The sequence below is a fragment of the Morchella sextelata genome (genome assembly GCF_020137385.1).
Source record: "Morchella sextelata strain SCLS chromosome Unknown scls_26, whole genome shotgun sequence".
In the NCBI taxonomy this organism is placed as follows: domain Eukaryota; kingdom Fungi; phylum Ascomycota; class Pezizomycetes; order Pezizales; family Morchellaceae; genus Morchella; species Morchella sextelata.
In genome coordinates, this window is record NW_025408641.1 from 739,718 (window position 1) to 756,493 (window position 16,776).

The following is a 16,776-nucleotide window of genomic DNA, read 5'->3' on the forward strand; positions in this document are numbered from 1 at the left end:
AATTTAAGCTCTCCCGGGGGCATCATACTACACCAACAGTTTTCGAGTACATTTGAGATAAATTCATCATCAGCCTACTTTCATTTCTCAGATGTCGGGATGTGCACCAAGACTGAGACCGAGGGGTCTTGTCTCATGCATGCCTATCAACTATACTGGTAGCGAGCATCATGCCGTCTAGGATTAATGATGACCTCTCAGTGCGTCCTCATTCTGGTCTTACAAGCCCGGCCGCAAATCCTCCGAAATAATTCAAATGAAGATCTTCAGGGCCATTGCCCACGACCGGGGTGTATGGTTTTATTCACAGTATTCGACAGCCCCCGCAAATAGCGAGAGTCACAGAAAACTCCTCAGTTTTAGTTTATTATAATGCCGGGTGAGGCGACAAACACTCACTGCTTTAGTCTGAAATGCATAGTTGGAGGGCTTCTCTCGGAGAAATTCTGGGTGTGGGCGTTGGAATGACCAGATGAATTACATGATTGGCGGTCCGAAAGTCGTTACTCTTACGGGACTAATATATCTGCCAATATTAAGACCCGAAAAAGCTAGATCTAATAACATGGGTGTTGGAATACCAATTTTGAGCATGAGAACGCTAAAGATAGATTCAATGGTAATCTTTGACTTTTATTAGTTCTTGGGTCTTGGAAGCAGTTAACAACAACAACGGTAACAACAATGAGGGAAACGCGTATCGAGTGATATTTCATGATTACGACGCCCATCACGTGGAGTATGCACGTGACAGCAATAAGTACATGTAAACAACTGCGGGGCCTAAACCAAGAAGGCTTCGGATAATTTTATGGGAAAGACTTTAAAACAGGACAGCCTTTTTGAAAATTGGAGATTTCCTTTCCTTATCATTGCAAATTGTACGAGGGTCTTTTACCCTTGCTTACTGTATCTGTATCCACTTGTTTCTCCTTTCGGCTGTGTTTCTAGAATCCTATCTGCCAATCACCACAAGAGCCGCGAGGCGGATCTTTTAACCCCCCCACACTCAGTTAAACTAAGCCCAATCCGAGGCAAAAATAGATTCGAGTGCGGCGGCGATTGGCTGTCAGTATTTCCCCCCTTGCAGCCAGCGCAGCCAAAGAAGAAAAAAGGAAAAAAGAAAAACTGCAAAGAAAAAAAATTTAATAACCGTGGCCTCTCCCATACATCCGAGCATGTGCAGCTCTCTCTTTCTTGTTTATACTTAAGTATACACCCAATACCTGCGCGACAGAACAAGTCACTCGAGCTCCAAAACACAGGTTACTTGGAATCAAGGTACATCCTTCTATCTTCTTACTTACAAGAGCTAGCTGGCTAACAGGCTATTCAATACAGGATTTAGGAACAAAGGCAAAGCTTAGTTTTTCGCAAGGCAGCCCTTTCTGTTTCCCCCCCTTATATTATCAACACCAATTTTTTTTTTTGTTATTTACGAAATTAGCACATCTTTGTGTTCTTTCTAGATTCGATTCCTGCGTATCAAGGGTTTGTCTGCCTGTTATTTTTTTTTTCTCCTTCAAGCTTTCTAGCTGTTCTAACGATCACAGTTCACCCCCCCCTGAAAATCCTCAACCTCGGGTGGCGCTAGTATTGCAACGATGGAGAAACTCAGCCCCGAAATCGTCCGCGAAATCCTCTGTCACTTTGACTGCAAAGCCGACCTTGCCAACTTCCGTCTCGTCCAGCGCTCTCTCGCTCAGCTTTCCACTGAGTTCCTCTTCCGCACAGTGCCCCTGAAACCAACTAAGCTCAGTGTCTCCCGCCTTGTCGCGATCGCACAGCGACCCCACCTAGCCCGCCATGTGAAGAGCCTGATCTACGGCATCGAGGAGCCAAATTACATGATCTGGGAAGAGTTCAACTCGCAGCTCCGTCTCGAGAACACCCCCCACGACGAATCCGAAGACGCCCGAGCCCAGGAGATCTTCAAGTCAACCATCGACGGCTGGTACGACTTCCAGACGTCGCCCGACCACACCCAGATGATGGCCACCGCCTTCGCCGCGCTGCCCCGGCTCGAGGCAATCCAGATGGTCCACGGCGCGCCCATGGCCCGCGAGCGCCAGTACACATACCGCGAGATCGACTACTACGAGTTCGAGATGCGCGACAAGTTCCACGGCGAGCACGGCCTCGAGAAGGACTACCTCCGCGGCTTCGCGGCGCTGATTGACGCCGCATATGCAGCGGGCACGCGGCTCACGTCCTTCAAGATGACGGGCATGAACACGGACGAGATTGTGCACGAGGCCGTGTTTGAGGACGCTGAGCTCCTGGCGCGCGCGGCGGCCGTGCTGAAGGGCTGCCGCGTGATGGAGCTGTATCTGGGCATCGACTCGCAGGAGGCGATCGATAACATGAAGAGCAGCGCGCTGCTCAACGTGTTGGCGCCGGCCGAGCAGCTCGAGGAGCTGTGCTTGGGCTTTGGGAACACGGTGCCGGCGGACTCGTTCCTGTTTCCGCACATCTTTGGCGAGGAGCAGGTGTGGCCGGCGCTGCGCAAGGTGGAGCTGTGGACCGTCGAGATGCATGAGTACGAGCTGATCTCGTTCCTGGAGCGCCACAAGGACACGCTGAGGACGGTGCTGATCAGCAGTGGGCTGCTGTTTACCGGGTGCTGGAATAATGTGATGCGCTTTATGAAGGAGCATCTGCAGCTCGAGTCGCTCGAGGTGTGGGATCTGTTTTATAAGCATGGCGAGAGCGGCGAGTATAGGAGCTATAGCCATGCCGAGTCGCAGATGATGGTCAAGTATGTCAGGGAGGGGGGCAAGTGTCTGCCGGATCAGCCGGCGGAGGAGGAGGAGGGGGCGAGTGTATGATTATCACATAGAAGGGGGGTTAGATTCTTGGAACGGTTTCTTTTTAGAACAGTTCCTTCTTTAGAACGGTTTCTTTTTTAGAACGGTTTCTTTTTTAGAACGGTTTCGTTTTAGAACGGCTTTTTTTTATTCTAGACTAGATCAGCGGTTTTAGATTTTAGATTTCTCGCTTTGTTTTTTTTATATCGTTTTTTCCTTCTTTTTGTCGTGTCGGTTTTTAGAGCGGGCTGGTCTTAAAAGCGAGCGAGCGATAGAGAATAGATGTTTTCTTTTTTTGTTTCTTGTTTTAGCTAGATGTAACTAGATGGATATATATCGAGAAGCCATTTAGACGCAAACCATCCAAGCACGTCCTCTATTTCGTCACAGTAACCTCTCCGCTAATCCACGAGCATCTCCATCCCTCACAATTACTAGTAGCTACACGTACACGTACGTTAATATAGACAAGGCTTAGGGAATAAGGTAATTTATAAGATGTCGGATACGTTTCGTTACTGCGTGCTTTGAGAAGATCTTAAGAGGAATATGTAGTGCACAAGGCAAGGGGACAGATATGACGGGGTGGGGTATATCCATCTTCCCGCTTGAGGGAGGGAGCCGCTCAATTCTCCGTCAGGGTGCTACCTACCACTACATTGGTTACTACTCTCGAACTCTTACGCAGAGCTCAAAACGTATACTGTACTGCCTATCGATATACGATTGGTGGATAGTTGCGATGACAGCATCTACATGCTGCCTGCTCGCACCGTACCTAGGTCTGGGGTGACCACCGCTGGTGATTATATAGTCGTGGTCGATGAGCAGGCACTACATGCATCCAAGTTGTCTGGAGACCTAGGGGAAAGAAATACAAGGCCACCGAGATATATCTCCAACCCCCGGTGCCTGGTCAATCTGACCCGGGACCAAGATATCAGGACTGGGTCTAGCTATCCCTTAAGCTGTCGATATTGCTGACCCCCCCTATAACAGAGGAATTAGATTTGTATGGGAGATCTAACGGGATCTGTTAGCTAGTGAAGCCACACCAAATTTTCTTTTTTTTTGGTGGGTCAGCATTTTCGCGACAGCTTAAGGGATAGCTCGAGCTAGGCTTTGTCGATGTTAATTTCCAACAACCCGCGCGGTGCAAAATAAGGCGAGATAAGACTCTACCGCACTCTTTGGATCTAGTCAAGCTGGTACCGTCACATAATCGATCGGCCGGCCCGCACTACATCGAGGCCCCCGTTGATCTGGCGTTGATCTAGCGCATACACCCCGCATACACCCCGCACACATAACATGCGGGGACGATAACGATAGCGATAACGCGCCGCACCACCGCTAGTCTTCTCTAAGCTGCTGCGGTTGAGATCAGGCCACCAGACCGTTCCTGTTTGGGACAGGGAGTTGGCAATAACAGCAACCCGTTTGGGACGAATTAGTAGAGACGGATGGATGGATGGCCGAGTGATACTTCGTGCTGGAACAACAACAACAACAATAATAATAACAAGAATAAGATATAGAAGCTAGGTTACTCGATCGATCGTGCCTGTTTATTATTATACGCCACTACACTGCATGCGCTCAACTGCTGCAAATACTATAGAGTATACTACATAGCCCGCTACTATACTCCTCTACTGCGTCATATACTACATACTTCCACACGCCATATATATCGATCACTACATACTTGTACTCAATGCGAGAAGAAACGTCACAAACACATCATATCTCATCCTCATGCGCACATGCACCCACCATTACCCAGACACAGCTACATATCTACATGTGCTATCTACACTTACACTAAACCTTCCCACCCGTCACCTGCACGCTCACCTCCCACCTCACCCGTCCAGGCCCCGCGCCGCCGCTGCCGCCGCCCAACTTCTCCCTCACCAACCTGCCCACCCTCTCCCTCAGCCCCTTCTCGCCGACCTCTCCCACCGCGTTCGCCGCAACACCAACCTTCAAGCACGCCATACACAGCCCATGGTGGACCTGCCAGAAGCGCGCGTCCACCACGCCCGTGACGGCCTCATCCTCCTCGATCGCGCGCACGACATCCGCAACCCCCGCCCCGCCATAGCTCATCAGCAGCATGCCCCCAAGCACCTTCACCAACCGCACGCCAATGGCAATCATTGCCAGCGCCATGCCGAGCGCCATCCCCCGATCAAGCAGCGACGAGAAGCCCACGGACGTCAGCGGGATGAGCAGCAGCGTGAGCGACGCCACAACCGTCAACAGATGCGAGGGATTCGACTGCAGCACTGCGCGGCCGATGCGCGCATGGTTCTTGAGTATGAGGCCCGACACGAGGGAGCTCGCGAGCGCGGCAAGGGCAGCGAGGTCCACGCACCCCGGCGAGACGCGGACAGAGTGCATGTGCGATTCGTGGGAGGCCTCGGCGGTGTAGAGGCCCTCGACGAGGTGCTCGGCGGTGTGCGAAATGATGTCGAAGCCCATGAAGAGCAGGAACACGGCCATGGCGAAGCCGGCGAGCACCTCGGCGCGCTCGAGGCCGAAGGGGTGGCGGATGCTGCTGCGCTTCCACACCTCGAAGTTTGAGAGCACGTCGACGACGACGCAGACGGAGGCGCTGAGGGCGTCGAAGACGAGGAGGTGGGAGAGGGCTGTGACGGCGAGGGAGCCGGCGGCGGAGTAGAGCGTTAGCATGGCGACGGTGAGGTGGCAGACGCACCATAGCAGCCGGGTGCGCTGGTTGGTGGTTATGGAGCGGAAGAGCTCGGCCCGCGTGGGGATTGGGAGGGAGGCGGGCAGCACGAGGGGCGCGCGCGGGGGCGGCTCGAGGAAGATCTGGTGCGAGATGGAGGAGTGCTTATATCTATGCCCACGACGTTGGTTCTACGATTGTTTGTCAGAAACGTTCACGATTAAGGGGCTAACCCCCCCCCCCCCCAAGGGTTCAGGGGAACACCCACCGGCTTCCCAACAGGCGGGCTCTTCGCGGCCACCATGGGCTGGAAGTTGAACGGGCCGCCACCGCCGGCGCCGCGCTTGTTTAGCGACGCCGACGGCGGCGTGGACCGCGGCTGCTCGGGCGTCGAGGCGAGGCTGTAGTTGGGCGGGAAGATGTCCTCCGTGGGCGGCGAGCGGGCCGCGGCGTCGAACGTGGAGGACTCGGGGGTCGGGAGGCCCTCGATGCCGAGGCCTGCGGTGGTGCTGCTGCTGCCGCGGCGGAGCGAGAAGCTGGGGTGGCGCGGGCTGCTGGCGTCGGTGTCGGGCGTGGGAGGCGCGATGATGGGCGTGGGGGGGATGGAGGAGGCCATGGTGGTGGCGAGGGGGCGAGGGGGGTGTCTGTCTGTCTCTGTATAGGGGGGGGGGGGGAGGGGGCGCGTGTAGAGGGTCGTGATAGGGGGAATGGGGGAGGGGGAGGGGGAGGGGGAGAGGGCGTGTATGTAGAGAGGTGTAGGTACTCTAGAGATCGAGGCCTGTCTGTAGAGAAGTATGCCTGCCCGTCCGCGTGCTTGTGAGTGCCAGGGTCAGGGTCAGGGTCAGGGGGGGAAATGTTTCTCTCTCCGGCGTTTTCTTTGTGTCACCTCCAGGCCATCGTTCATGCAGCCATCACAGCGCCCAGGCCCAATGGGGGATAACCCAGGCACATGCAGCGACGATGACATAAGGCGCCCGCCCATTCGCTCGCGGCAGCAACCCGATGTTTTGGGGGGTTTGCGGTGGGAGGGCGGTGGGGTGGCTGGTTGGCTGGCTGGGTTGCTTGGTGACTGGACGGGTCACGTGATGCGTGGTGCGGTGTGGTGTGGTGTGGTGGGTCATGGGGTGTCACTCGGTGTGGCGGTGCGGTGGTGGAGTGACGTTGGGGGAGCCAATCAGAGATGGGTGGTACCGAGGTGCCGCTTTGGGGTGGTGGGCTAGGGCAGGGTGTTTGTGCTTAGGGGACGTGCTTACGGGGGATTGGTGCGCGGGGAAGGAAGGGTCTGGTAAGGGTCCTCTGGCTCAGTGTCCCTTGGCCCCCACATGCACAAAAAGGTGCAACCTTTCGCCTTCCTTCCTTCCCTTTATTTCCTCCTCCCTTCCCTTTATTTCCTCCCTTCCTTCCTTCGTCTTTTATCGTTATTTTTACTTTTCTACCACAAGCAACCACAACACCAGCACCGAATCACACGCCCGCAAACCTTTGCCCTCGCACGACTCTTACTACCCTGTAGCGAGTCGCAATGAACTACCACGCTACCACCACTTAAGGAGAATCAAGCCGGGTCGTGAAAAGAAGGTCTTCCGCACGCCCCCGCCAACTGGGCAGCGGATCTAGAAGCGGGTTGAAAGTAACTGCCGCGCTAACACTAACAGGAAGCCAGCCGAGAGAAGAACCCCAGGTGCAGCGGGGTCTCGTCTCGTTTACTGGCGTCGGCGCAGGGAAGACTTCTACTTCTCCGGCCAGAACCAATCCGCGGAGAAAAAAAACCGTTGCGCCAGGGTTGGATGAAGGGTGGATTAGTCAGTTCATGGGGTATCACTCGGGGTGTTAACGTCACACCAACACGACAAGTATGGCAGAGCGCTTTACTTTGGAACTGACTCTAAGGGGCTTTGATACCTACATGCTAACTACATGTAACTATTATCATTATCAGGGGTCTTTACGGGATTTTATGGTCGCGTCACCAGGGACCAATGGCAGCCGAGATGTGGATCATTGGCTGGATTAGTCATGTGATGTTCATGGAGGGTCACTCGTGCTTTGTGATACGTTACCGGAATATATGCGGGTCTAAGCCGTTCGCTGGCGGATCTATGGCATTGTATGACTGGCTCGAGTGAGTCGATCAGCAGCGGTAATGCACTATTCGCTGCCGAATTGCTGGCGGAATAATATCGTGTTGTGCCGAGCCGCGGAAAAAGACGCGATAAGTTGTTATTCGGTGGGAGTTATTACTACTGGAGATTGGTTGGCACTGGGGCTTGTTGGTACTTGGGCATGCTATTACTGGAAGTTATTATTACTGGAAGTTACCACTACTGGAACCTGCTTGTTATATCAACGGACCTAAAGTCAGCCTGTTTCAGTAGTTATAAGCTGCATGCCGCCGGTGGACCGGACTGGAATTGGGTAAACATGGCCACCATCATTACGAGAAAGGCTTTTGTTTGGTTATTTTTGGAATATATGGGAGCATATCTCTGACAGAGGCGCATGAGACCCATGATAAAACCCGCTATTGTAGCCGGTGCTCGACTATTCGCAGAAAGGGCTGCGCGAGCATAACTCTGCTCATATCGTGTCGCTATGGAGCGATAATCTTTGTGGCATAGACCGTACAAATACTACTAGTACCAATTGCTTCGTGACACAGAGAAACAAAACGAATTATGCAGGTGATAAAAGACCTCTAACGAGTAGGCCTACTACGGGGATCTCGTACCCGGCTTACAATTCATTCCGTGCTTGGATAACCGGTGCCTCGTCTATTAGAAAGTACCAGCAAAAAAACTACTACTAAGAACACTTATCTCGTGGCGTTATTTCTTTTAACCCCCAGATCACAGCGTGCGTCAGGAAATCTTACAAACCAAGGCTTATTCCCCGGATTATATATTTTACCTAACTAGAGTCAGTGAAATCTGGCGTTTTAGAATGCTGTATTCAGAGATCCATAGATGATTTAGCTACCCTTACAGGTCAATTGCAGCCAAAAAAAAAAAAAAAAAAAAGTCGATTTCTATAGCCTCTTCTTGGACGCATGAGACGGGGCTTTGGTATTGAGTGAAGGCAGTTGATTATCGCGCACAGATACTATCGATTGTAAGCTACTGACTTAGGTCAGTCAAATAACTAATTATGATACAGGGGGTAACAGCACGGCCTAATAACCGCCGGATTAGGATATCTTGCATGCAAACCAAGGATTATAACAGTATATGTGTTTATTTGGTTGTTGAACAAGGCCTAAGGGATTCCGTTGCTGTGGTGACGTGACACCTGGCTTTGCTAGAGTCTACGCCAAAATCTCCAACCAACTACCAAGGGATATCTTCTTGCTTGGGTGGCCTTTCGTGTGGAAGACAACATCAATCTATTTGCTGGCCCCTCGTGTTGCCATAAATGTGGCTATCGTGATATATTGAATAAGGTATTGGTTTTTTTTTTTTTAGCGGATTGTGGGAAGCCTCGATAATAGGGCAACCATACCGCATGAGGTCAGTCGAACTCTGCCGGCGTATTCAATACGATCCAGCTTGTTTGTGGTCTATAGGTAGACTAGAGTCCAGCCAGAAACAGTACATTAACTGACCCATGTGTGTTTTCGTGGCGAACAACAGGTCGTATGAAGATTTCTTTTGGTTTGGAAAAAACAATCCCGCTCCATTTGGCCATAAATGTGGCTATCATAGTCTGTTTTACCGGATACAGATCTTTAGTGGATTGTGGATCAATCAGGTCACAAGGGCAGTCGACGTCTGCCATATCCAATACTCCGCGCTCACGGTTTAGACGGAGAGTGTATATGAAGGCCAGTACTAAGAGCCGTCTGTATCGGCCCTCCTGGACCTACTAACTAGCGCTATTTCAATTCTTTGGACATGGACTCTTTGCATATGTTTGATTGCACGCATTTAGATCTTCCACGGTGGTCTGCCTAAGTTCCCGAACAGACTGACATATAAATAATATCTAGGTTTGATCAGGCCGATCACATCCCTGGATGCGCTAAATCAGCACCCATTAAATACAGTGTCAAAAAAAAAAAAAGGGGGGGGGGGGGGGGGGGGGTAAATTTCGTACAGAATCCATCATAGGATTATCGCACAGCTAGCTCTGTGATTATGGGTCTAGATCTGCATAGTCGCATGTTGATAATCAGCATTTTTTTTTTTTCTTTCTTTTTTTTTTTTTTCTTTTTTAGGGGGGAAAATGGCGGATTTTTTGAATTGTCGCATTTAAAAAAAACTATGCCTGGGTATAATAAGCACACCGCGCGACAGAAGAAGGGGTAAAGGTTGAGCAGTTCTACGGGCATTCAAAACTATGCCGTGGGCACTACTGCAGCAATATTCGCGATCGCAGTCATGCGGCATTTGTAACAATGCTTACGCAAAAAAACAGTAACACGCGACTACTACAGCACTAGTGCTGCGCTAAATGCATCAGGCCCGGAAGCTTAGCGCTCTACTCGGAGTGAAACAGCCCCCCCCCCGAGTGATAGTTCATGATTAAAATTTGTGTACAACCGGGATACTACCAACAGATTTTAAATGCACTTACCAGAGAAAACACACACACACGTCTCATCATGTTCTTATCTTCTCGAATACCGCTGTTAGTTTCATCTACTACTACAAGAGGGCAACAATAACGACGGCATGGACCAGAGTTCGAGAGTGAAAATTGGCCCCCATCATGCTTCCCCGATCTTTTTTTTTTTTTTTAGAAGACTGCAAATATGCCCATAATGTCTAGCGACATCCAGAACCTTTCTTCGATATATATTGGAATCATTGCGGAGCCTAAGCGCGAAATTCGAATCAAATCAAATCAAATCAAATCAAATCAAAAAAAAAAAAAAAAAAAAAAAAAAATGAGCAAAAAACTATACCGAGTGATAGTCTGTGATCTGGTTTGACTGGCTGGCTGCTAAAGCGCTTTAAGATATCCGTTGGATTGGCTCGTGTTTCATGTTGCACTGATAATGAGTGGCTCTGGCACTACGTAGTTGGCTGTTCTACTAGACTCTGGTAACTTAAGGGTTTATAATTCCAATTAATAGGACCTAGCACGTGTCTGTTTTTTTTGGAAGACTCTGCGGATATAACATAACACCACATCTGCCAGCCGGAATGTTCTCCGATAACGAGACTATATCGAAGTATGAGCGTAAAACACGAATCAATGAAGAAAAAAAAAAAAAAACATAAGCGCATGACGTGACAGGCGATGAGTGGACCGAGTGATAGACAGTGATCCATGATTACTAACCGCCACTGATATCTACGGTTGTGTGGGAGAAGTTGGATTATATAACGCACAACAAGTTCGGTACTGGTACGTTGGCCGTTTAAGTTTCTCTGGGCCCTCCGATTGGCAATGTAAGCAAGGGTTTTGTATTGCAGGAGCTGTAGGGTAACGTTACACGGTAATATACAACAACAATGGTCGTTGGGATCAAGATTAATATTCAAAACCCGGAAACGAGGCAGAAGGCGCGGCGGTGGCTAGTAAGTAGATCTGCCACGTGGCTTGATAGGCCTGTCGATACTTGCAATTGACACTATGCAGATCGCTGACGAGTCACGTAGAGATGATAGTCGGGGCAAACCCAATGGCAGTTAAAGTCGCTGCGAGTGATATTCCATGACCGATACTAGATCGGCTAGATGATATCATACGGACCAGTGGCTAGATAGAAGCTTTCATCTAATTTATCAATTTCTTCTAAATGATGGTTGGGACATAAATTGTGTGGTTGAACTGTATTAGGCGAACCACTAATGCTGCACAGACATCTTATCAGATTGTTTCAGAATATATGATGGTGTAGGGATGTACGCGCGAGTGATTATCCGTGACTGAATCTAGTTGGATCCCATCTCCCACGAGGGCGGGTGCGTGGTTGCAGTTGTCGGGTTGTCGAATCATCAGTTAGTCAGCAAAGCAACGCAGCAGAAGGAGACTCGCTAACTGGTCATTGGCGGGCTTACCGATTCCACGGCAGTCGTTTGTAAATAAATAAATTGGCCCCATGATATTGCATCTCTGTTATTACTCTAGCTAGAACCCGGTACTGCATGCATAAGGTCTTGTCAAGGTCAGAAGAGAGTGTTAATTATCACTTATGCGGCAGGGATCATCCGTCAAGCCACTAACTCATCGGGCACGAATGGGAAAATGCTCTTTAACGTCTTGGCGTGATTGATTTTTCGGACGCGTCTCTGCAACGTCGTCGCCCAATTCAAATTTCTCGCCCCCGCCCCGCCCGAAGAAGAGAGTCGACACAGACAAATTGCCCCCCCAGACAGCGTTTTCTCTACATTCCCAGTCAGTACAAAACCGTAGTTTAACCCCCCACCCCCACCCCCACCCCCCTTTTCATTCTTGGTCTGGTTGGTGCTCTCGTGAATGGGTGGCTGGTCGTACCGGAAAGCATCGTTGATCTTTCCCCTTCAGCAGCAGTTCTACTGGCAACAACAACCACCCTTACTGCAGCTGCTGCACAAGCACTTCCACGTCTCACACACACGTCTTCTTCTCCGTGGTTGGTCGGCTTCGCGTCGACGACTACAGCTCTCCACATCACCACCATCATCATCATCACCATCACTGCCATCACCATCACTGCCATCACCATCACTGCCATCACCATCACTGCCATCACCATCACTGCCATCATCCACGGACACTGCCAGTGCTGCTGCTGCTACACAACTCCTCTTCTCCTCCCATCTCCACTCTGCCACAACACCCACACCCACAACCATCACTAACATCACCAACATCACCTCAGCATCTATCACAACCCCCACAGCCATCACAAGCTCTGCTGTATCTACCCGGGGCCCATCACCACCACCGTTCCCCCACCCAATCCCCTTCCTCACGACCATGTTCACCCCCAACAGCCCACCGCCGAAACCCACCCCGCCAGCCCCCCCCCAAAACATACAATCCTCTCTCGCCCACGCGTTCTCCAAGTTCCCCAAAGCCCCCAAAGCCCCACCCCGCCGCTACCACGCCCGAGCCACAACCACCACCACAACCTCCTCCCACGGCCCTTCCCTCACCACCGTCCTGCAGAAGACCGCCGCCGCCACAAACGTCGTCCGCCCCAAGCCGCGGGAACGGGTCATCAAGGCCTTCGAATGCGCCTCCTCCTTCGACGACAACCCACCCCCCACCCACACCACCGCCGCTAACACATCCCCCAAGATCAAGTCCCAGCTGACAGCACTCCACGAGGCCGTCTTCTTCGACGAGGGCGACTTTGACGACGACCAGGACCTCAACTTTGACGACACCATCGTCCTCGAGGAAGTCGAGGTGGAGACCCCCGCCGTGCACTCCGCCTCGCCGGCAAGCTTCCGTGAGACCCCCGCCGTGCACTCCGACTCGCCGGCAAGCTTCCGTGAGACCCCCGCCGCGTACTCCGCCTCGCCGGCAAGCTTCCGTGTGCCCACGCCGCCGCTGCCGAAGAGCTTCTTGCCGCCGAGTTTGCGGAGGAGGAGCCCCACGCCCGTCAAGAGGGAGTATAGCAGCATTGATGAGGAGGAGGACGCGGTGATAAAGATTGAGTCGTCGCAGCCGAAGCCTGGCAGCTCGGCGCCGTTTCCGTGGTCTTCGTCGCCCGTGGAGCAATTTGCTCCGTCGGTGCCGGTGCCGATCCCGATGCCGAGGCAGCCGGCGAGGGGGCAGGTGCCGGCGAGGCAGCAGAGGCAGCAGCAACCGCCGCCGCAGCCACAGCAGACGTCAAAGCAGATGGAGGTGATAGATTTGAGGGAGGACGATGAGCCGGTGGTGCCGAAGAAGAGGCGGTTGGTTCCATGGGCAAAGGACGGGGAAGAGTCAGTTGCGGCGCCGCCGTCACATACAGCTAGGACGAGAAGAACAAGGACCGAACGGGCCCCGGCGCCGCGAGAGATGCCGAAACCGCCGTGGGAGATGACGGCGAGCGACTTTAAGCGGGCGTCGCGGAAGAATATGGAGCAGCAGCGGAGAGGGCTGAGCACGCGGGCCGCAAAGGAGGAGGCGGTGCTGGGGGGGGGAGAGAAGAAGAAGAAAAAGCAAAAGAAGATAACACTGAGTGACGAGCAGAACCACGTGCTGGACCTGGTGATGGAGTCGGGGAAGAGTGTGTTTTTTACTGGATCTGCTGGTTTGTGCACTTTCCGCTACCGCTCCCGGCGCTGCCCTTGCAACCCAATCAAGAAGAAAAAAGAAAATATTAAAAATGCAAAAAAAAACCAATTATTAACCCACGGCCTTTTCTGCTTCTTCTGTTTCTGCAAAAAAAAAAAGACCAATTTCACTAATTGGACTGCCGCCCCCTAGGTACCGGCAAATCCGTGCTAATGCGTGAAGTAATCAACCACCTTAAGCGCAAATACAATGACAAGGAATCCGAGAAAGTCGCCGTCACGGCCTCCACCGGCCTCGCCGCCTGCAACATCGGCGGCGTCACACTCCACTCCTTCGCCGGCATCGGGCTCGGCAAGGAGCCCGTGGCCGACCTCGTCAAGAAGATCAAGCGCAACGTCAAAGCCAAGATGCGCTGGCTGCGCACCAAGGTGCTCGTCATCGACGAGATCTCCATGGTGGACGGCGAGCTGTTCGACAAGCTCGAGGCCATCGCAAGGACAATCAGGAACAATGGTAGGGCGTTTGGGGGCATCCAGTTGGTGGTTACGGGCGACTTTTTCCAGCTCCCGCCGGTGCCGGATTATGGGAAGGTTGCGAAGTTTGCGTTTGACGCCAATACGTGGACTACGGCGATTGAGCACACCATTGGCCTGACCCAAGTCTTTAGGCAACGTGATCCTGGTAAGTCACGTGCTTGTGTCCGAGTGATGTCTCATGTCCAGATGTGTTGGGTGAGTGATAGGCGAGTGATAGTGTGTGATGTTGATATGGACCAATTAGAGTTCGCCGCCATCCTGAACGAAATGCGCCTGGGCAAGCTTTCCGACGCCTCGATCGCAGTCTTCCGCCGTCTCTCCCGCCCCCTCAAATACGACGACGGCATCCAAGCCACCGAGCTCTTCCCCACGCGGCAGGAAGTCGACGCCGCAAACAACAGCAAGATGCGCCTGCTCTCAGGCACCGAGCGGAAATTCACCGCCATCGACACCGGCAGCATCACGGACATCGAGCACCGCACCAAGCTGCTCTCCACCTGCATGGCCCCGCAGGTCATCTGCCTGAAAGAGAACTCGCAGGTCATGCTCATCAAGAACATCGACGACTCGCTCGTCAACGGCTCGCTCGGCCGCGTCGTCGGCTTCATGTCCGAAAAGACATTCGACATGGCGCACGACGACCCGGACTCGCTCACGCTCGAGAACCCCGCGCGCGACCAGCCCCTCTCGACCAACACCACCGCCGACACCTGGCCGCTCGTCGAGTTCGCGCTCCCCGACGGCACGTCCCGGCAGCTCCTCGTGCAGCCCGAGGTCTGGAAGGTCGAGCTGCCGTCGGGCGAGGTGCAGGCGAGCCGCACGCAGGTCCCGCTTATCCTCGCGTGGGCGCTGTCGATCCATAAGGCGCAGGGCCAGACGCTGGAGCGCGTCAAGGTGGATCTGGGGAGGGTGTTTGAGAAGGGGCAGGCGTATGTGGCGCTGTCGCGCGCGACATGTCAGGAGGGGTTGGAGGTGCTGAGGTTCGATGCGCGGAAGGTGATGGCGCATGAGAAGGTGAGGGAGTTTTATAAGAGTTTGTATTCGGCGGTGGAGGCGAAGACGAGGAGGAGGTCTGTGGATGAGGATGCGGAGGAGGCGATGAATGAGGCGGCGTGGATGGGGGGGTAGGAGAGGGGAAATGGGGGTGTAGGATAGTAATAGTATATGGAATATGAAGTAGGAGCGGGGAGGGGGACGGGGGCGGGGGATGTGTATATAGATACCCGGTATTGCAGGCACAATGCAGTGGTGGCAGCTAGCTAGCGGGGTAGATAGACGCGGAGAGAACTCGAATCTCACCTCTAGGTCTAGATATCATTTCTTGTCGCGCGTGTTTTGTAGATTATGTGACAGGCTGGTTGGTGACCATCGAAATAAAAATTGAGATTCCATCTTGATATCTGAGTCGTGCACTTTGGGTATCCTTTGCAATTGTTCCTCGTTGGCCAATGTGTACATTTGACTCAGTGCCCAACCTCAATCAAATGCATCGGTAGTATAATAGGCGGGCCGCGGGGGGGGAAATGAAAGCATGGCACGGCACAGTTGCGTGTGTGAATATTCTGAATTAATAAAAATTAGCATTCAGAGCTGACTCTTGTAGCTTAGTTGGTTTCTCAGCTACGTGCAGTAATGAACCGCATTTAATTGCCATGTACTTACATGAAGCAGTACGTACCTGCATCTCCGAGCTAGGTAACTTAGGAACCAATATATAAATTGGAAACAAGATGAAGCATCTCCCGCCAGAGATCCCCCCAAAATCGCAGCTAAATTAATTCTAGAGCAGCTTTGAATACATTGGCATAACGTCGCGCGAGTCAAGTCTCAAAACATTGGACCGTCGAAAAAAAAGGTTTCCTAGCACGGGAACTTTGACAGTGCTCTAATTAGTAGCGGACACGTGGATAGCTTCCTAGTGCCCAGGCTGAGTACCGCCAAAACTCGATGAATTGGCTATCTTTCATGGGATGTGTACCTTTATGGAACACTTCGATGCTATTTAGCCAATCACGTACTCGAAAGATAATCCCTGGCCGGCGGGGATGGTACGCCCAGTCTTAAAGGTGACACGGCGGCGTATGGAAGTGGCCGCAATGTGACTCCAAGGTCAATCAGAGGGCCCTTTCCTAGCCATCTTGATGCCCCCACTGCCACGGCTCAGGCAGGTTTGCGTTTTTGGGGGTATAAATGGGCATAATACTGTTCCACTTTGTTCACTCTTGGTGCTATCTACATATGGCGCAAGAGGGAGTAGAGGGCGAGCCTTTTTTTTCTCTTTTTTTTTCTTTTCGTTTAATTCATTAATTGTATGCAGACCGTAGTCTATGACAATATCACACTGCCCCAGAACTTCCCAATCACTCCCACCACCATCTCAACAATAAAGAAAGAAAGAAAAGTAACTATGTAAAAACAATTTGTGTCGTCTCTCTTTTCCCCCCTTTGCCCCTCGGGCCAAGTATATTTTCCCTTCGTAGCTTCTCCGCATTGTGTCATAGTCATCCTGATCTCTTAACGGTAGAAGTGCCCGCCTAATTATAATTGTCACTAGCTTTCTTGCCCACTGTAAACACGTCTACCG

At 52.2% G+C, this 16,776-nt stretch overlaps 3 protein-coding genes across 3 annotated transcripts; 2 read left to right on the plus strand and 1 right to left on the minus strand.

Annotated features, from left to right (window-relative positions):
* Positions 1-1,604: 1,604 nt before the first annotated feature.
* H6S33_008470 (uncharacterized protein) lies at positions 1,605-2,828 on the plus strand (the record flags this gene model as incomplete). Its single annotated transcript, XM_044839822.1, has 1 exon — positions 1,605-2,828. The coding sequence occupies one exon, from the start codon at positions 1,605-1,607 to the stop codon at positions 2,826-2,828; it is 1,224 nt and encodes a 407-aa protein (XP_044688015.1).
* A 1,803-nt stretch (positions 2,829-4,631) lies between these two features.
* H6S33_008471 (uncharacterized protein) lies at positions 4,632-6,118 on the minus strand (the record flags this gene model as incomplete). Its single annotated transcript, XM_044839823.1, has 2 exons — positions 4,632-5,693; positions 5,771-6,118. The coding sequence occupies 2 exons, from the start codon at positions 6,116-6,118 to the stop codon at positions 4,632-4,634; spliced, it is 1,410 nt and encodes a 469-aa protein (XP_044688016.1).
* A 6,287-nt stretch (positions 6,119-12,405) lies between these two features.
* On the plus strand, positions 12,406-15,320 carry H6S33_008472 (uncharacterized protein; the record flags this gene model as incomplete). Its single annotated transcript, XM_044839824.1, has 3 exons — positions 12,406-13,672; positions 13,849-14,337; positions 14,437-15,320. 3 exons carry the CDS (start codon positions 12,406-12,408, stop codon positions 15,318-15,320), a joined length of 2,640 nt encoding a protein of 879 aa, XP_044688017.1.
* Positions 15,321-16,776: the final 1,456 nt, after the last annotated feature.